This window comes from Semicossyphus pulcher, unplaced genomic scaffold (assembly GCF_022749685.1).
Source record: "Semicossyphus pulcher isolate SPU_LCO1_2020_fin unplaced genomic scaffold, fSemPul1.0.p SCAF_2, whole genome shotgun sequence".
Taxonomy (NCBI): Eukaryota; Metazoa; Chordata; class Actinopteri; order Labriformes; family Labridae; genus Semicossyphus; species Semicossyphus pulcher.
The window spans coordinates 12,870,582-12,892,470 of record NW_027211693.1 but is presented as its reverse complement, the minus strand read 5'-3'; the positions used below and the strand labels follow the sequence as shown (position 1 = coordinate 12,892,470).

General features: G+C 41.4%; 2 protein-coding genes across 2 annotated transcripts; one reads left to right on the top strand and one right to left on the bottom strand.

Moving 5' to 3' along the window:
* The first annotated feature begins 2,844 nt into the window (after positions 1-2,844).
* Positions 2,845-9,119, top strand: LOC138597741 (uncharacterized). Its single transcript, XM_069669222.1, has 6 exons — positions 2,845-2,887; positions 6,004-6,327; positions 6,893-7,249; positions 7,334-7,462; positions 7,958-8,016; positions 8,977-9,119. The coding sequence occupies exons 1-6, from the start codon at positions 2,845-2,847 to the stop codon at positions 9,094-9,096; spliced, it is 1,032 nt and encodes a 343-aa protein (XP_069525323.1). The 3' UTR covers positions 9,097-9,119.
* Positions 9,120-16,040: 6,921 nt separating this feature from the next.
* On the bottom strand, positions 16,041-17,930 carry LOC138597899 (uncharacterized). Its single transcript, XM_069669455.1, has 6 exons — positions 17,888-17,930; positions 17,477-17,797; positions 16,899-17,255; positions 16,689-16,814; positions 16,272-16,333; positions 16,041-16,169 (listed from the first exon to the last, which is right to left on the bottom strand). The coding sequence occupies exons 1-6, from the start codon at positions 17,928-17,930 to the stop codon at positions 16,041-16,043; spliced, it is 1,038 nt and encodes a 345-aa protein (XP_069525556.1).
* Between the last annotated feature and the right edge of the window lie 3,959 nt (positions 17,931-21,889).

The window sequence follows — 21,889 nt, the reverse complement described above, 5'->3', positions numbered from 1 at the left end:
TGTTCAGATGATTAAATCATGGGTCAAATCTCCACATTGCCAACATGGAGTAATATTCCTAATTTAAAATGTAAGAATATAATGTATATGAATTGGAAATCCTTTCAACAACTGCTACATGAAGCATTTCTTTCTTAACATTGTTTAGTCATTAAAACAGTGTAGCTGATTCTAAGACATTGAAAAAACACATAATTACCTTTTATTGACAAATATGTCGCACACAAAGTTATCTTATACCACTCCAGGACTACACAGTGATACATTCCCTCGTCTTCTTGAAGTGTCCTCAAAATGGTCAGATGGCTCATTTTCTCATTAACTTTTAAATCAAATCTAGAAGCTGAAAACTCTGCTCCAAACCCTTTGTGTGTATTTTTCCATCGTCTCACAATTAATTTCAAAGTATCACCAGCACTCTGCTTGAACCAGATGGCTTCATTGTTTAAAATATTAGGTGAATCACATGTGATGGTTGCAGGTTCACCAAGTTGAACTTGGGTCACTGGAGCCAGCGCATCTAGATACAAGTATAAAGGAAGAATAAATTAAACAGTAAATAATCATTCAGCCAGACATCTGGACACAGTCATTATTGCATATCACTTACAGGCCTGATGAAGGAGAAGCAGTGTGAGCCATAACGTGATCATCTTGACACTGTCTCTTGTTGTAGACCTCTTACTTACTTTATAAGTAAAGATGGTGACGTGGTCATCAAAGCCACACCTTCAAATCTGATTGGATATCTAAATATACATCTAAGTTCACTTCCTCCCACAGTGGTTTTGTCCGTGTGATGTGAAGCATCTCACGTTTCTCACAAGTGTGAGGATCACTTGAACATTTAGTCTCAACATGGACAGGTTCTGTTTGTAAAGCTTATTAAAAGTTTCATCAGCATTTAACTCTGAAGGGCTCATTTCTTTTTCTGGGTTTAGTGTTTAAATGTGGTGTTCTTTATGTGGCTCTCACTTACTACACAAACATGGTTAAGGATGCTAAGGAAGTACGCTGAATAACACCAGCAAACAAGGATTTTAACAATGTGAACGCCCTAAGTATAGCTCATGGGATAATCAGGATCTGGTGAAGATTTGAAAAAATAATGGTGAAACCAGAATGCCGTAGGTCATCAGCGATCCCGTAGACCTGACTCTGGGAACCCAGAAGTGCTCTGGACTTGCAGAGTGGGAGATTGGAGAATTTGGAGGCCAAGTCAACACCATGAACTTGTTGTTTTCGAACCTCAAACCATTTGTTAAGGATTTTTACAGTGTGGAAGGGTGCATTATCCTGCTGAAAGAGGCCACACCATTAGGAGATACTGCTTCTATGAAGGGGTGTACTTGGTCTGCAACAATCTTTAGGTAGTTGGTACGTGTCAAAGTATCCACATGAATGGCAGGACCCAAGGTTTCCCAGCAGAACATTGCCCAAAGCATCACACTGCCTCCACCAGCTCGCCTTCTTCTCATAGTGCATCCTGGTGCCATGTCTTCCCCACGTAAGTGACACACATGGACCCAGCCATCCACATGATGTAAATGAAAAACGTGATTCCTGAGACCAGGCCACCTTCTTCCATTGCTCTGTGGTCCAGTTCTGATGCTCATGCGCCCATTGTAGGAACTTTTAGTGGTGGATGAGGATCAGGATGGGCACCCTGACTGGTCTGCAGCATGGCAGGCCCATACGCATCAAACTGTGACGTACTGTGTGTTCTGACACCTTTCTATCAGAACTAGCATTAACCTTTTCAGCAATTTGAGCTTCAGTTGCTCTTCTGTTGGATTGGACCACATGGGCCAGCCTTCACTCCAAACAATCCTCATCAATAATCCTTGGCCCTGTCGTTGGTTTTCCTTCCTATGACTGCTTTTGGTAGATACTGACCATTGCAGACCAGGAACACCCCACAAGAGCTGCAGTTTTGGAGATGCTCTGACCCAGTTGTTTAGTTGTCAAAGTCGCACACATCCTGACACTTACCCATTTTTCCTGCTTCCAACACATCAACTTCAAGGACAAAACATTCACTTGCTGCCGAACGTATCCCACCCACTGACAGAGGCCATTGTAACAAGATAATCAATGTTATTCACTCGACTTGTCAGTGGTCATGATGTTATGGCTGATGGGTGCACAAGGAGGTGTAGGCGGTGGCCGTAACAGCAGAGTACATTGCAAACAAACGGATGGGAGGCGTCTCAGACATTGTGGTGAGATCACACGTCTCAGAACCACATCTGTTTTTTTCTTTAGAGGTTGTATGTTTCACATAAACCAGGACAAGACCCGTGTAGCAGGAAATGCTCTTTCATTGTATATTGTGTGATAACTGTCACGGCCCCTCTACTCGGTAGGCTCTACTGCTGTTTTGCTCTTTGTGTCCAGGACTGCAGACCTGATGGCAGGCTAATCAGGAGAATGGGACACACCTGGGCCCGGTGTGCCTCATGTATTTAAGCCAGAGCAGCAGCAGCAGCCAGACTCTGGGCAGACCTCCTATCACCACACACCTCTGCGTTGCTCTTTTGTTTGTTCTTCTTTGTTTTTACACCACAACATCCATGCAACACATTTACACCCATCCACACCCCACACAACTAACTTTACAGATTATTCATATCTACATGTTTTTGTTGGTTTTGACTATTTATGTTGTAAATAAATTAATTATTTGATTAGTATACCCATGTGTCTCCCGTTTTTGTCGCAGGCTAAGAGCCGGGCTGTGACATAAACATTGAGATGCAACTGAAGGTTTGACCTATCATGACCATGTCACCATGTTCAGTCACAGCATAACTAACAGTTCTCCAAACAAGAGACAGTGTCAAGATGATCGTGTTAGGGGTCACACTGCTTCTACTTCATTCAGCATGTAGGGGATGATATTGACTAAATACTTTCTCATTTATCCTCAGTCAACATGAACTCTGGGCCTGCAGGATCACCATCACCCCCGAGGAGTTTATAGCAGGAGGAACTCTCCACTAACCGGCCTCGTCCCTAAATCTCATACCAGGTGCTGAAGACCTGCAGAGACCACACAGACCTTTGGGCAGACACAGTTATACTGAATACAGAGAACGTCAAGCACTTTAAACATGGGAGCAGTGAACAAGTAAGGACCTCTTTCAAATCCTTAGAAAGGACAACATGCCCCCATGACCCCTGTTTCCTTCAGACAATACAGAAAGAAATCAAAAAAGTAGTCTCTTTTATTCTCATATGCCTTGGACTTTCTAACTGGAGATGCCTGCACCCATAAAGTGAGCTGAAGCTCAAGCAGCACCAGTTGTCCTGAAAGGTTGGCACTGTTTACAAGAAAAAACATCCGAGAGAAGCCTGCAACAGTTTGACTGCCAAAGATAAGACTTCAACCTGCGCATGGGATCGTGTGACGAGGTTTGTGCTGCACCAACAAATGCAGGATATAGGCAAGAGGCCTCAAAAGAATCTTTAAAAAAAGTATTTGCTGAAAGCCAAAACCTGTGGCTTTACTCACCCTAGAGAACTAACGTGCATTAAGCTGCTTCCTGGTGGTCCCTCGTGTTTCAATCACTGTCAGATGTGACATTTATCAGTCACTAAAATTTGAGCTGTTTCAGTTTCTTTACAGTCCAAATCTTTAAATAATCTTTAACAAAAACAACAAATATTTAAAACTTATATAATGAAAAAGTGCATTTCTTTCCTTTTCCTTACTATGTGTTCTGTTGTCTGTTTAACCTCTTTGTTTAATTGTGTCTTAAATGCTGTAAGTAAATGCACCTAATATCACTGAGGAAAAGCAGAGACGCACATGTAAGAAAGACAAAAAGATATTTATGCTTTAATAAGACATGACAAGGTTTTACTACAGATTTCAGATTATTTAAAAAATTAAAACACAACAACAGGATGTGAAACATAAAAAGATGGAAGGATCAACTCACAGTAACATAAAGGGTCATTTTATGCATTCAGAAGTAGATGCAGAAACAGTAGTGTCTGCTTCCTCTCAACAATCATGTTAGACACTTTAAGGTCAGTCGTATAAAACCCCCCACATGTTTTCATAGACATTTACATCGAGCATTTCACTTGAGAATAGACACCGTCTTCAGTCTTTAACTCTTTAGTCTTCCTCCCTCTTGTAGATTTCCCGCCGTGAAAATGCAACGGTATGCAAAGGTATGTGGTATGTGCCAAAGTAACATCCACATGGATGGCAGGGCTAAAGGTTTTCCAGCAGAACATCGTCCAAAGCATTACACTGCCTCCGCTGGCTTGCCTTCTTCCAATAGTGCATCCTGGTGCCATGTCTTGCTCAGGTAAGCAGCGAACATGCATCCGGCTATTGACATGATGTAAAAGAAAAAGAGATTCATCAGACCAGGCCACATTCTTCCATTGCTCTGTGGTACGGTTCTGATGCTCATGTGCCCAATGTAGGCAGTTGACAGGGGTAAGCATGGGCAAAGGACCGGTCTGCAGCCCCGTACACAACAAGCTGTAATGCACTGTGTGTTCTGACACCTTTCTATAAGAACCAGCAGTCGCTTTTTACTTTGAGCTACAGTAACTCTTCTGTTGGATTGGACCACATGGGCTAGCCTTCGCTTCCCACAACACATCAATTAAGCCCTTGTCAAAGTCACACACATCCTTACGCTTACCCATTTTTCCTGCTTCCAACACATCAACTTTAAGGACAAAATGTTCACTTGCTATGTAACATATTCCACCCACTGACAGAGGCCATTGTAATGAGATAATCAATGTTTCACTCGACTTATCAGTGTTCATAAAGTTATGGCTGATTGGTGCACAACATGGATTGTATAAAGAGATGGATGACATGACAGCTCCCTAAAAGTGAAGCCAAAACATTTGGCGCGCCCCCTGCTGACTGGCTGCAGTATAAGTCATAAAGCCCGCCTCCTCCATGTTAACAGATGGGACATGAGTCAAACCATAAAATAAAATACATGCCCAATACATGCTTCTTAAACCTGGTTACTGTCATTACAGCTAGTTATGATCATGCTGATTCACATCCAAGTGTTCATTTTTCTGACAGGTAAAGTTTTAATTAGTTATTTGATGCTGTAAAAAGGATGATTGACAGTTCTGTTGACAAATATGCCTCCTGCAGCCGTTCAGTTCAGAATTAGCAGAGTAGAGGACGAACAGCGAGAGGAAACGTAACTAAAACATTCACTACACTCATTGAAGTTCATATCTGTGAACGTTTGCTTCAGACCAACACAAATAAGCTGTTCTGCTGTTAAACACGCTGCTGATCAGGATCCTTGCTGTTTTTTTGGTAAGTTAAGTGTGTGTTTTGGTTAGCGAGGTGGCTATTACGGCTCAATCCGCAGATCTCTACTGCGCAGTCTCTAGCTCCAAATGACATCACCATTACAAGATGGCAGCGCCTATCACGGGGGCTATTATGGCATCACTTCCATACAATGACAGCAGATGGAGACACATCGTCCATATTTATATACAGTCATTGGTGCACAAGCATGTGTAGGCGGAGGCCGTAACAGAAAAGTTCATTGCACAGGTGGAAAGAGAGACACACAAGGAGGTGGGAGGTATCTCAGACATTGTGGTGAGATTAGACCTCTCAGAACAACTTCTGTTTTTTTCTTTAGAGGTTGTATGTTTCACATAAACCAGTGTGGCAGGAAATGCTCTTTCATTGTATATTGTGTGATAACCAATGAGATGCAACCGAAGGTCTGATCAAACATGACCATGTCACCATGTTTAGTCGCATCATAACGAAGAGTTCTCCTAACAAGAGACAGTGTCAAGATGATCGTGTTAGGAGTCACACTGCTTCTACTTCATTCAGCAAGTAGGTGATGATATTGACTAAATACTTTCTCATTTATCTGTCTGTAGATGTTAGTGGTAGTTATTTTGAACTCTGTGTTTCTAACATCTTAACTAAACAAATTATTTACTGTTTAAGGTTTTGTAAATTGTAATCTTTTCTAGATTCACTGACTCCAGTGATCACAGTTAAACTTGGTAAACCTGCGACCCTCTCCTGTGTTCTGCCCGATGATGCGTTGACTGGTAGAATCTACTGGTACAAGCAGATTGCTGGGGATAATCTGGAGCTAGTTGTGACACTGCGGACACATACAAACCCTGTGTATGGACCAGAGTTCTCTGCTGCGAGAATGGATGTAAAAATTACTAAGAATATGAGCAATCTGACCATTTTTAAGACAATTCAAGAAGATGAGGGAATGTTTCACTGTGCAATGGTGGCAAGGATAAAGATAAGTTGGCATGGGACCTATTTGTCATTAACAGGTAATTATGTTTTTCCCAGTGTTTTAAACATACTTTACCCACATAAAGGTGCACTGTGTTTGTTGTGAACAATGTTAAATGTGTGACTGAGAATATTTTGGGACAATTTCCAAATGTATTATGCAATATATCTTAAAATATCAAATGTAATGTTATGTCTTTCAATTGCAGGATTTCACCCAGGATCTAATCAGCTTTCTCACCTCTTGAATTATTTCCGAGCAATCATTATATTTTATATTCACAATCCATTTAAACTTTGAACGATTATTAAGGTCTTGTGATATTTTAAAATGTAAAGGGCAATCCCGTCCAATGTTTTTTTTTTTTTTTGATTTTTTTGGGGGGGTTTTGCCTTTAATTGGTAGGACAGCTGAAGAGAGACAGGAAACATGGGGAGTAGAGAGTGGGGGATGACATGCACCAAATGATCGGCAGACCGGGAGTCAAACCTGCGATCAGTGCGTCGAGGACTGTAGCCTCTGTATATGGGGCGCATGCTCTACCGACTGAGCTAAACTAGCGCTCCGATCCCCTCCATTTAATACAATTTTGTATCATGCAGGAAACACTCAGAGGACATCAAACTACACTGTTGTTCAGTGGCCGACAGTTTCTGATCCAGTCCGTCCAGGAGACTTGATGACTCTGCAGTGTTCAATCCTCTCTGACTCTGAGAGTCAAACGTGTCCAGGAGGTCACAGTGTGTACTGGTTCAGAGCCGGATCAGATAAATCTCATCCAGACATCATCTACACTGATGGAAACAGACGTGGTGGATGTGACGAGAGATCTGACACTCAGAGAAGCTGTGTTTATCGCTTCTCTAAGAACGTCAGCTCCTCTGATGCTGGGACTTACTACTGTGCTGTGGCCACATGTGGAGAGATACTGTTTGGAGACGGAACAAAACTAGAGCTTGGTATGATTATAAGTTCAGCACTGGAGGTGATCTTCATAATATTTTATTAACATCATGATTGAAACTTTCTTCTTTGTTCTCTAGAGCAAACAACAAGCTCTGAATTTGTTGCTCTGGTGATAGCGATAGTCTGCCTGGTCATTTCTGTGATTGGAAATATAGTTTTCATCTGTCACCGATCTCCGAGAGCAGCATGTGGACAATGTAAAGGTAAGAGTTGTTTACTGAATAAAGAAACTAAAACTTTTATTTTTTACTTTTATTTAGTGTAGAAAGTACAACATCATACAGGACAGAGCGAAACTTCACCTCCTATTTGAGCCCAGTGTGCCTCATTAAACCTTAAAAGCATGCATACGTCAGTGAGGACATTGCACAACATTTTTTAAGTGATTTACTTATTAAAACTTGTTTAAATGGTTGAGGAAAGGTAAGTGTTGTTAAATATAAAATAGTTGTCTTTACTTTGTATTTTATAGGAGCTATAGCATCACACAGGCCATAAGGAGCCACATGCTCTCGGACAAAAAAATAGATCTGTTGAAGTCTACATTGTATATTGTTAATAAATAAATAAATTTCAAACTCAGCTTTAGTCTCCCTATTGCTGTTTATTCTATGCGTGTCTTATGTAGCTTTATTTCTACACAGTATGTTCTGATAATAACTTATTATGAATACTTACTTAATATTCCTCTTTTCATTCATTTGATGGAAAGGGAAGTGCCTCTTTGCACGACAACTCGAACCAACCACTACATGATGTTGTAAGTGATGATATTCAGTAACATAGAGTTTTACATTTGTTTATTTAAAGCTATTGTGAGGAGTTTTTCACTGGTTAAACAGACTTTAATTCTGATTACTCTTTATGACCTACAAAAGGAAACCAGACCATCAGTGACAACATCGATTATTTCTATATAGTTATTTTTGAAGCCTTAAACCGCTGGCGGTCAGACGAAGCAATTAACTGCACGCTGCGTTTGTTTACATTTTCCAGGGCAAAAATTTAAAGTGAGTGATACATGTGACTGTTAAAGGTATAGTAAGTAATATAATAAAAATCATCACTTATGGGCCTCTATACATGTGTGTTGGTGAGTGTGTGTGCAGACTCTTGTGAGACCCTTCCCTCTGCATCTATTCTGTTGTTTTGCTTTGCACGTTGTTTTCAGGAGGGGCGCTGTTGTGGTTCCCTGAGCCAATCACAGCGTTTAGGTGAGTGTGGGAGTGGTTCAAATTAGCAACTGGGCCCCATTCAGACCGGCGAACATGGTGAAAGAGCGATGCAGAGTTGGCCTTCTTTCTGTTGGGCAGGCACCACCTCAAACCGGGTAGGACAAGCTCACCAGCGGTTAGCATGCTAGCACAAAGCTAACAGGCGGTTAGCATGATAGCACAAAGGTAACCAGCCATGAGCGTGAGAATGAGCTTCCAGTGACGTAGAGCCCAGGAGGAGGGGCCCAGTTTGAATGTGTTGTTGACAAAATGCAAGGAAAAATCCTACTTCTTATACCTTTAAAGGAAGCAGGATGAGATTTTATGTTAAGACCACCTCTTAAGCATGAACAGGACAAAATCATCAGAGCGATAAGAGTTACAGCTTTGTCCACAGGGGGCGCCAAAATCAACACAAACCGAAAGTTCCTCACAGTAGCTTTAACATAATTCCCAACAGCACCATATAGCATAACAGCACCGTATAATGATGACTTTTTTTTTAGACTGAAGGCGGAGATGATCTGAATTATTCTGCGTTGTATTTCTCTGGAAGAAGAGCATCAAGAGGAAGAAAGAAGAGAGAGTTGACTGGAGAAAGTATCTATACTGAGGTTAAATGCTGAATATAAATGTGTCTGTGATGACATGTAGGTAGGTCTATAGTGCGGACATGTTACAGTGTTAATGAAAAAGTAAAAGCTTCCTTCTTACTCATGATAGTCAGGCGATAATCATAGCATACAGAATCTGAATTGTCTTATGATCACATGTCTGTGAAGGTGTTTTTGTAGAAAATTAAATGTTCATGTGTTTTGTGTTCTCTTGCTTGATTCTGGCATGTGTTTCATGAAATGTAATAAATAACAAACCCTTACAGATCACTCCAGGAGCAGGTTTGGCTCAGACAGATATTTTATTCATTTACAAAGTTTGAACTCCACATCATCCTCAAAACAACAGTTACTTCTATGTGCAGACTCAACATTTTCCAGCAGGTGTAATGGTAATGATTGTCCGTCTTTACATGTTTTATTGTGTACGGCAAGCGGCCTATTAGCTGCTCAAAGCATGCTGGGAACCTGCAGACACAGACCAAGCTAGCACTGCTATGTCCGTAAACCTCCTGCAACCAAGCACAGGAAGAGTGGGTATGTATAACAGATGGGGAGGTTAAAGCACTTAGTGAATCCATGTATCTATTTTGATCCGTCTGCTTTCAAACAGACCTGTTAACTCACTGATTCAACCCAAAAGCCTTCACAGCAGCGTAGATCCTCTCTTTCTCCGCTGCTTTTGCGTCCTTCACTGCACCACTCTTTGTTTTCATCGTGGTGAAGACGACAGCAGAATAAACCTCCTCTCTCTGAGGAAACAGTGAATGAGACGAGAACAACCAACATGTACATAAAGTGAAACAAGCTTTATTTTAGTTTGGAGACGTTTAATCCTACCTTTAAAATCCTCAGCTGTTGACTTCTCCAACCACCGCAGTTTTGGTGCTCAGCAACAGAGGCTGAAATGATGAGAAAACATAAAGATGACAAAAAATAAAGAAGCAGTCATTTTAATTTAATGTTTTACACTGAACAAAAATATAAACGCAACACTTTTGTTTTTGCTCCCATTTTTCAAGAGCTGAACTCAAAGATCTAAGACTTTTTCTATGTACACAAAAGGCCTATTTCTCTCAAATATTGTTCACCAATTTGTCTAAATCTGTGTCAGTGAGCACTTCTCGTTTGCCGAGATAATCCATCCACCTCACAGGTGTGGCATATCAAGATGCTGACTAGACAGCATGATTATAGCACAGGTGTGCCTTAGGCTGGCCACAATAAAAGGCCACTCTAACGTGCAGTTTTATCACACAGCACAATGCCACAGATGATGCAAGTTTTGAGGGAGTGTGCAATTGGCATGCTGACTGCAGGAATGTCCACCAGAGCGGTTGCCCGTGAATTGAATGTTCATTTCTCTACCATAAGCCGTCTCCAAAGGCGTTTCAGAGAATTTTGCAGTACATCCAACCGGCCTCACAACCGCAGACCACGTGTAACCACACCCATTGTTGTGCCATTCATCCACGACCATCACCTCATGTTGCAGCATGATAATGCACGGCCCCATGTTGCAAGGATCTGCACACAATTCCTGGAAGCTGAAAACCTCCCAGTTCTTGCACGGCCAGCATTCTCACTGGACATGTCACCCATTGAGCATGTTTGGGACGCTCTGGATCGGCGTATACGACAGCGTGTTCCAGTTCCTTCCAATATCCAGCAGCTTCGCACATGGAAGAGGAGTGGACCAACATCCTACAGGCCACAATCAACAACCTGATCAACTCTATGCGAAGGAGATGTGTTGCACTGCGTGAGGCACATGGTGGTCACACCAGATACTGACTGACCCCCCCAATATAGTAAAACTGCACATTTTAGAGTGGCCTTTTATTGTGGCCAGCCTAAGGCACACCTGTGCAATAATCATGCTGTCTAATCAGCATCTTGATATGCCACACCTGTGAGGTGGATGGATTATCTGGGCAAAGGAGAAGTGCTCACTAACACAGATTTAGACAAATTGGTGAACAATATTTGAGAGAAATAGGCCTTTTGTGTACATAGAAAAAGTCTTAGATCTTTGAGTTCAGCTGTTGAAAAAGGGGAGCAAAAACAAAAGTGTTGCGTTTATATTTTTGTTCAGTGTATATAAAGACATAAGAGTGACCTTTATTACCGTTGCAATAATCATTGTTTTTCTTGATGGCACAAATGAGGACGGCGATAACAATCAGACTTAGAGCCACGACAGCGCAGAGCACAAAAATAACTGCGTTGGGTCGTGCTGAAATGTTATTAAAAGAAGAAAAAAAAGTCAAAGTAAATTATGGCACCTCACCGTCTGATTATTCTACAGGTTAACTGTGAATTTTTTATCTTACTCATACCAAATATTTGGCACTTAAATCCACACATTCTTTAGTTTAAAAAATGATATTGTTACCTTCAATGTCCACTTTTGTTCCGTCTCCAAACAGTATCTCTCCACATGTGGCCACAGCACAGTAGTAAGTCCCAGCATCAGAGGAGCTGACGTTCTTAGAGAAGCGATAAACACAGCTTCTCTGAGTGTCAGATCTCTCGTCACATCCACCACGTCTGTTCCCATCAGTGTAGATGATGTCTGGATGAGATTTATCTGATCCGGCTCTGAACCAGTACACACTGTGACCTCCTGGACACGTTTGACTCTCAGAGTCAGAGAGGACTGAACACTGCAGAGTCATCAAGTCTCCTGGACGGACTGGATCAGAAACTGTCGGCCGCTGAACAACAGTGTAGTTTGATGTCCTCTGAGTGTTTCCTGTGTATTTGAAGACGTTCAAAAGTAAAATAAACACAATATAAAATGCTTTGACATGATGAAATGTAGCAGTAAGAACCTATTGTTCAGATGATTAAATCATGGGTCAAATCTCCACATTGCCAACATGGAGTAATATTCCTAATTTAAAATGTTAGGATATAATGTATATGAATTGGAAATCCTTTCAACAACTGCTACATGAAGCATTTCTTTCTTAACATTGTTTAGTCATTAAAACAGTGTAGCTGATTCTAAGACATTGAAAAAACACATAATTACCTTTTATTGACAAATATGTTGCACACAAAGTTATCTTATACCACTCCAGGACTACACAGTGATACATTCCCTCGTCTTCTTGAAGTGTCCTCAAAATGGTCAGATGGCTCATTTTCTCATTAACTTTTAAATCAAATCTAGAAGCTGAAAACTCTGCTCCAAACCCTTTGTTTGTATTTTTCCATCGTCTCACAATTAATTTCAAAGTATCACCAGCACTCTGCTTGAACCAGATGGCTTCATTGTTTAAAATATAAGGTGAATCACATGTGATGGTTGCAGGTTCACCAAGTTGAACTTGGGTCACTGGAGCCAGCGTATCTAGATACAAGTATAAAGGAAGAAGAAATTAAACAGTAAATAATCATTCAGCCAGACATCTGGACACAGTCATTATTGCGTATCACTTACAGGCCTGATGAAGGAGAAGCAGTGTGAGCCATAACGCGATCATCTTGACACTGTCTCTTGTTGTAGACCTTTTAGTTACTTTATAAATAAAGATGGTGACGTGGTCATCAAAGCCACACCTTCAGATCTGATTGGATATCTAAATATACATCTAAGTTCACTTCCTGCCACAGTGGTTTTGTCCGTGTGATGTGAAGCATCTCACGTTTCTCACAAGTGTGAGGATCACTTGAACATTTAGTCTCAACATGGACAGGTTCTGTTTGTAAAGCTTATTAAAAGTTTCATCAGCATTTAACTCTGAAGGGCTCATTTCTTTTTCTGGGTTTAGTGTTTAAATGTGGTGTTCTTTATGTGGCTCTCACTTACTACACAAACATGGTTAAGGATGCTAAGGAAGTACGCTGAATAACACCAGCAAACAAGGATTTTAACAATGTGAACGCCCTAAGTATAGCTCATGGGATAATCAGGATCTGGTGAAGATTTGAAAAAATAATGGTGAAACCAGAATGCCGTAGGTCATCAGTGATCCCGTAGACCTGACTCTGGGAACCCAGAAGTGCTCTGGACTTGCAGAGTGGGAGATTGGAGAATTTGGAGGCCAAGTCAACCCCATGAACTTGTTGTTTTCGAACCTCAAACCATTTGTTAAGGATTTTTACAGTGTGGAAGGGTGCATTATCCTGCTGAAAGAGGCCACACCATTAGGAGATACTGCTTCTATGAAGGGGTGTACTTGGTCTGCAACAATCTTTAGGTAGTTGGTACGTGTCAAAGTATCCACATGAATGGCAGGACCCAAGGTTTCCCAGCAGAACATTGCCCAAAGCATCACACTGCCTCCACCAGCTCGCCTTCTTCTCATAGTGCATCCTGGTGCCATGTCTTCCCCACGTAAGTGACACACATGGACCCAGCCATCCACATGATGTAAACGAAAAACGTGATTCCTGAGACCAGGCCACCTTCTTCCATTGCTCTGTGGTCCAGTTCTGATGCTCATGCGCCCATTGTAGGAACTTTTAGTGGTGGATGAGGATCAGGATGGGCACCCTGACTGGTCTGCAGCAAGGCAGGCCCATACGCATCAAACTGTGACGTACTGTGTGTTCTGACACCTTTCTATCAGAACTAGCATTAACCTTTTCAGCAATTTGAGCTTCAGTTGCTCTTCTGTTGGATTGGACCACATGGGCCAGCCTTCACTCCAAACAATCCTCATCAATAATCCTTGGCCCTGTCGTTGGTTTTCCTTCCTATGACTGCTTTTGGTAGATACTGACCATTGCAGACCAGGAACACCCCACAAGAGCTGCAGTTTTGGAGATGCTCTGACCCAGTTGTTTAGTTGTCAAAGTCGCACACATCCTGACACTTACCCATTTTTCCTGCTTCCAACACATCAACTTCAAGGACAAAACATTCACTTGCTGCCGAACGTATCCCACCCACTGACAGAGGCCATTGTAACAAGATAATCAATGTTATTCACTCGACTTGTCAGTGGTCATAATGTTATGGCTGATCGGTGCACAAAGAGGTGTAGGCGGTGGCCGTAACAGCAGAGTACATTGCAAACAAACGGATGGGAGGTGTCTCAGACATTGTGGTGAGATCACACGTCTCAGAACCACATCTGTTTTTTTCTTTAGAGGTTGTATGTTTCACATAAACCAGGACAAGACCCGTGTAGCAGGAAATGCTCTTTCATTGTATATTGTGTGATAACTTTCACGGCCCCTCTACTTGGTAGGCTCTACTGCTGTTTTGCTCTTTGTCTCCAGGACTGCAGACCTGGTGGCAGGCTAATCAGGAGAATGGGACACACCTGGGCCCGGTGTGCCTCATGTATTTAAGCCAGAGCAGCAGCAGCAGCAGCAGCCAGTCTCTGGGCAGACCTCCTATCACCACACACCTCTGCGTTGCTCTTTTGTTTGTTCTTCTTTGTTTTTACACCACAACATCCATGCAACACATTTACACCCATCCACACCCCACACGACTAACTTTACAGATTATTCATATCTACATGTTTTTGTTGGTTTTGACTATTTATGTTGTAAATAAATTAATTCTTTGATTAGTATACCCATGTGTCTCCCGTTTTTGTCGCAGTCTAAGAGCCGGGCTGTGACATAAACATTGAGATGCAACTGAAGGTTTGACCTATCATGACCATGTCACCATGTTCAGTCGCATCATAACCGAGAGATATACTAACAAGAGACGGTGTCAAGATGATCGTGTTAGGAGTCACACTGCTTCTACATCATTCAGCATGTAGGGGATGATATTGACTAAATACTTTCTCATTTATCCTCAGTCGACATGACCTCTGGGCCTGCAGGATCACCATCACCCCCGAGGAGTTTATAGCAGGAGGAACTCTCCACTAACCGGCCTCGTCCCTAAATCTCATACCAGGTGAGGAAGACCTGCAGAGACTACACAGACCTTTGGGCAGACACAGTTATACTGAAACAGAGAACGTCAAGCACTTTAAACATGGGAGCAGTGAACAAGTAAGGACCTCTTTCAAATCCTTAGAAAGGACAAAAAGTATATCTTAGATAAAAGAAGTGAAGATCACACCCAACATGCCCCCATGACCCCTATTTCCTTCAGACAATACAGAAACAAATCAAAAAAGTCTCTTTTATTCTCATATGCCTTGGACCTTCTAACTGGAGATGCCCTGCACCCATAAAGTGAGCTGAAACTCAAGCAGCACCAGTTGTCCTGAAAGGTTGGCACTGTTTACAAGAAAAAACATCCGAGAAGCCTGCAACAGTTTGACTGCCAAAGATGAGACTTCAACCTGCGCATGGGATCGTGTGACGAGGTTTGTGCTGCACCAACAAATGCAGGATATAGGCAAGAGGCCTGAAAAGAATCTTTAAAAAAAGTATTTGCTGAAAGCCAAAAGCTGTGGCTTTACTCACCCTAGAGAACTAACGTGCATTAAGCTGCTTCCTGGTGGTCCCTCATGTTTCAAGCACTGTCAGATGTGAAATTTATTAGTCACTAAAATTTGAGCTGTTTCAGTTTCTTTACAGTCCAAATCTTTAAATGATCTTTAACAAAGACAACAAATATTTAAAACTTATATAATGAAAAAGTGCATTTCTTTCCTTTTCCTTACTATGTGTTCTGTTGTCTGTTTAACCTCTTTGTTTAATTGTGTCTTAAATGCTGTAAGTAAATGCACCTAATATCACTGAGGAGAAGCAGAGACGCACGTGTAAGAAAGACAAAAAGATATTTATGCTTTAATAAGACATGACAAGGTTTTACTAAAGATTTCAGATTATTTAAAAAGACATTAAAACACAACAACAGGATGTGAAACATAAAAAGATGGAAGGATCAACTCACAGTAACATAAAGGGTCATTTTATGCATTCAGAAGTAGATGCAGAAACAGTAGTGTCTGCTTCTTCTCAACAATCATGTTAGACACTTTAAGGTCAGTCGTATAAAACCCCCCACATGTTTTCATAGACATTTACATCGAGCATTTCACTTGAGAATAGACACCGTCTTCAGTCTTTAACTCTTTAGTCTTCCTCCCTCTTGTAGATTTCCCGCCGTGAAAATGCAACGCAGCATAGTTCAGATCATGTCCACCTTCAGTCTGTGCAGCAAATAAAGTTCTCATTACATGATGGTGTTCGTATACAGCAAGTTAGGAGTTATGTTAAATTTATACAGTATGCAACTTTCTTTGATCACTTACAATATCATCTATTATTGGGTTGGAGTTGTCACGTCTTGCTGGCAAAGAGGCGCTTTCTATTCCTTGAATTGAGTGAAGACAGAAACATTATGTACTTTTCTCACTTTTAAATCCAGATCCTCAGCTGTGTCAGCACATTTTAGTTTAAAATATAACATTAAAAACATCATTTTTGGACAGTGTCCTTAATAACTTGTGCATCCTGTTCAGGTTTATTGAGGCACACATGGAATAAACAGCAATGTGGAGGCTCAAAATAGTGCAAAATATCAGTGACGTGCTGATATGGATATCTTCTATTTCATTTAAGAATAGGAGGTGAAGGTTTGTCCTCTCCTGTTTGATGTTACACTTCCTGTAGTCAATAAATGTTTCAAGTAAAGCTACCAAATGTTTGAATCAGTAAACAACTCTTACCTTTACATTGTCCACATGCTGCTCTCGGAGATCGGTGACAGATGAAAACTATATTTCCAATCACAGAAATGACCAGGCAGACTATCGCTATCACCAGAGCAACACATTCAGAGCTTGTTGTTTCCTCTAGAGAACAAAGAAGAAAGTTTCATTCATGATGTTTATAAAATATTATGAAGATCACCTCCAGTGCTGAACTTATAATCATACCAAGCTCTAGTTTTGTTCCGTCTCCAAACAGTATCTCTCCACATGTGGCCACAGCACAGTAGTAAGTCCCCGCATCAGAGGAGCTGACGTTCTTAGAGAAGCGATAAACACAGCTTCTCTGAGTGTCAGATCTCTCGTCACATCCATCACGTCTGTTTCCATCAGTGTAGATGATGTCTGGATGAGATTTATCTGATCCGGCTCTGAACCAGTACACACTGTGACCTCCTGGACACGTTTGACTCTCAGAGTCAGAGAGGACTGAACACTGCAGAGTCATCAAGTCTCCTGGACGGACTGGATCAGAAACTGTCGGCCGCTGAACAACAGTGTAGTTTGATGTCCTCTGAGTGTTTCCTGTGTATTTGAAGACGTTCAAAAGTAAAATAAACACAATATAAAATGCTTTGACATGATGAAATGTAGCAGTAAGAACCTATTGTTCAGATGTAAAATTAAATCATGGGTCAAATCTCCACATTGCCAACATGGAGTAATATTTCTAATTTGACATATTAGGATATAATGTATATGAATTGGAAATCCTTTCAACAACAACAAAAAAATCACATAATTACCTTTTATGGACAAATATGTCATGAATGAAGTTATCTTATTCCACTCCAGGACTACACAGTGATACATTCCCTCGTCTTCTTGAAGTGTCCTCAAAATGGTCAGATTGTTCATATTCTGATGAACTTTTAAATCAAATCTAGAAGCTGAAAACTCTGCTCCAAACACTTTGTTTGTATTTTTCCATCGTCTCACAATTAATTTCAGATCATCACCAGCACTCTGCTTGAACCAGAAGGCTTCATTGTTTAAAATATAAGGTGAATCACATGTGAAGGTTGCAGGTTCACCAAGTTGAACTTGGATCACTGGAGCCAGCGTATCTAGATACAGGTTTAAAGGAAGAATAAATTAAACAGTAAATAATCATTCAGCCAGACATCTGGACACAGTCATTATTGCGTATCACTTACAGGCCTGATGAAGGAGAAGCAGTGTAACTCCTAACGCGATCATCTTGACACTGTCTCTTGTTCGGAGACCTCTTGGTTACTTTGAATATACAATGACGTGGTCATAAAAGCAACACCTTCAAATCTGATTGGTTGTCTAAATATAAAACAAGATCATTTCCTGCCACAGTGGTTTTGTCTGTGTGATGTGAGGCATCTCAGTTTTTTTCACTCTAATTTAAATTCAGAAAAGATTCATGGTTCTCAGTGATTGAGGAACTCTGAAACATTTACTGTAAACATGGACAGGTTCTCTTTCTTGTCAGGCTTATTCAACGTTCCCACAACATTTGGGGAATTATGAGACGTGTTCATTGACCGGTATCATGTTGACCTGCATCATATTTTACAAAATCAACACTGTTTGTCATAACACCTCAGTTAATATCATGTCAGGTAGCAAAGTTATTTGTCATGCTAGACTGACAACACTGACATTCACACTCGGATAGTATTTTGGTTGTCATAACGTTAGCGAGCATGCTAAGGTTAGCCAACTAGCTCCAACATAACTACATTGAGTAATTTGCCATTTGGTTACAAAGCACAATGCCAGATCCATGCAATTACCAGCCAGATCAGCCCAGAGAGTCTGTGCGAGTTGGCTGATGTTATCTACTCAAGGGTGTTTTGCTACGTTGCCGAACTGGCAAATCGTCTGCGATAGCAGACAAGCTAACAGTAGCTGGCTAACCTTAGCCTGGGCAGGTAATGCAATGATATTGGCTAATAGAAAACAATCGGTAGTTATGCACATTTGCTTTGTTCTGCTACATAATTTACAATATCAACATTGTTTGTCATGTTAGCTGGCGAAGTTATTTGTCAAGCTAGATAACTGACACACACACTCGGATAGTATTTTGTTAGTTATAACTTTAGCGAGCATGCTAAGGTTAGCCAACTAGCTCTAACATAAATACACTGCATGACTCTGGCATTGTGCTTCGTGACCAAACGTCAAATTACACCGGCGAACCAGCAAATCATCACAAGCATTAGCTCACATTAGTCATGCAGGGCGGCTGGAGAGAGCTGGGATGAAGCACTTCTGCTGTGAGAGAAAAAACACTGCACCCGGTAAGAGAACGCTGCACGTGGGTTTTGTTTCTATGACAACAATAAGTTGTGGGTCTGTTTTGATCCCCAAAAGCAATCGAAGGTCTCCATGATTCGCATGCCCTGCCGATGTTGACTCAAGTTTTCCCCCTGATGTCGATCACATTCCTGTTTGGCCATAGGGTTGCCACCTTCCATGCAGAAAAATAAAGGACGCCATCCACAGCGGGGGCCTGTTCCTCGGCGCCACGGCCACCACAGGTCCGGTGATGCGCCAGTGGTGTTAAATCATAACTTAAAACATGGTTTGAAGAAAGTATTAAGATTCATACTTCAAGTTTGATGTGCTTTATTACCAGTGGACATTAGAAATAAGCTGAACAGATAGGGGAGGAGTAGGATAAGAAATTGTTAATGAAATTGAATCATTGTATAGGGTGGTGTGAACACGGGTTTTGGCTCAAATATTTCATTGTTTGCAGTCACGCCACCCAAACAGTGAAACCACACAGAAATGTCTAGAAACATTTTTAAATCTGACAAAACTATTTAAGTAAAACACAGTTTTCATTATTGGTAAATGAATCTGTTTATTTATTCATAACGTTTTTTAATATAGCCTGCTGTTAATCCATTAGCATTTAAGGATGCAATTTTCCAGATTGGGTAATCATAACATATCCTAGTTGTTTCTTTTCCTCACATGGGCACTATATTTTGATTCATGTATTAAATAAATGCTTACGTATCCGACTGTAAACCTCAACCTTAAAGGACAAATTCACCCCTGGAAAAAGCCACTGTCAGTCAAAGCTGGTGTTCTCTGCAATCAATAGAAGCAATAATATTTTAAATTGGCCTTAGCTGTGGAGAAAGTTGTACAAACAGCTTGTGGTTTAAACCCATTCTACATTCCTACAACACCCATCATGCATTGCGCCTCTCTCTCTGAAAGGAATGGCCCAGCGAGGGCCTGGTTATATAGAGAGGTTACAGGTCTGCGCGAGAAGTCTGCCTGTTTGTTATGTTCGTTCTTTCAACCAGAACTGCTGGTAAACATAGGGGGTAATTCACTCCACTCTCTGCTGCGCGCACGCTGACGGACCTCAACTGCATGCACAGATCGATGAGGAGACGGGAGAGGAGGGGGCAGATCTTTGAACAGCTTCCTGTAAAGTCCAGACTCGACAGGTGTTTACTAGTATTACTCTCTTTAACCTTGCTTTATGTTTTTAAAACAAGCGCGTAGCAGCAGCGTGTACAGTCCATCTATATAATAATTACCCTTCCTGCGTAACGGCTCCGGACATGTGGACAAAGTGTATCCGTGTACCGCGCTTGAGCCTCGCACAGCCACGGACTGATTGGTCTCCCTGTTACGTGTGGCCAGTTAATTTTGTTTTGCTCCTTTCTCTCTCTCTCCCTGTGTCTCTGATTGTCCATCCTCCTTCTGCCTGCTGCGCACCTGAGTGCAATGAGCGCTCAGGCAGGGGGAGGAGATATAGAGGTGCAGGGAGAGCAGAGTGAGGAGGGCAGACACACACACGCAGACAGCAACCTCGTGGTGGGGAGGGTTTTTCTTTTGTTCCTCCTAACTTTGGTTGTATTCTTTTCCACAGGTCCTTTTCCCCTCAACATGTATTTATATTGTTGGGGTTTTGTTGTTTTAGTTTGGCCTGGAGATTTCCGGTAGTCTAGTTATTTCGTCTTTTGTTTTATGATGATTTTCCCAGTTTAGGTAGTTTAGGGGGAGATGCTGGGAGCGACGGTCCATTGCGTGGCTGGCCCAGTACTTGCCCACTTTTGTTCATTTTGGCGGGGGTCTCCAGCTCCTTTTTTTTCCCCCTTATCACTTATTTTCGTAGTGATGATTTTTTGATTCTTTATTCAACAAACAAATTAAAACCCTGTGGGTTTTCAAACATTCTTCTGTTGTGTGGCGTCCTTTTTAAGTATGTTGCGGTCCTCATTGTGAGCCTTTGTTTTGTCTTATACTTAGTTTGAGAGGCCGTAACATATTTGGGGGCTCGTCCAAACTTTTTTTCTCTTTTTCTCACACTAACGTCATTTTTGTAGGCTTGATGAAAAACGCAGTGTGTGTAGTGCTGCGGGCTTTGTATATTTTTGTCTTTTTGGCCGCGGCGTTGTAACTGTGTTTTTGTTCTGCCACAGTTACTTGTATCGGTGAACTGTGTCATTGTGACTTTGTCCCTCCACGTGTTAATTGATGCATAGCGTAACATTGTGGTTGTTACCTTGACACTTTTTGTTTAGTTTGCCGTTGTTGAGTATTGCCTACCTTGCTTATCGTGTGCTTTTTGAAATAGTGTGCACACGTTTTGGATGCCACTGTGTGAGCTGCTGTCTGTCTGAGCAGTGTGTTTCTGTGTACTGTGCCATTGTCCGGGCGGTGTTTTCTTTTTCAGGCCGTCCTTTTTCCTCCCGACTCACATTTTTTTCGGTCAGTTAGTTGTTCTTAAATATGGAGTTCAATATTAAGGACTTTGAGGCACAACCTAGTCTCGATATATTTCATCGCTATACTAAAGAACAGTTTGTTTTGATTGCAGATCATTTTGGTATCACTATAAATAAATATCTTAAGAAGCAAGTGATAAAATCTGAGCTGTGGTCTGTATTGCATGAAAAGGGAATTTTGCCTTGTAACCCAGGTGCTGCAGTGATGAGTTCACCTGCCGGAAAATCAGATCCGGGGGAACTACTCCGTCTGAAGGAGTTGGAGGTCGAAATGCGCCGACTAGAAATTAAAGAGAAAGAACTAAATAATGAATTAGAACTTCGCAAAATTGAGGTAGAAGCGCAGCTTCGTTTAAAAGAACTTGAGTTGAAGCAGTCTTCACCCACTGTGTCTGAGGTTAAAGCGGGTGAATTCGACATTAACAG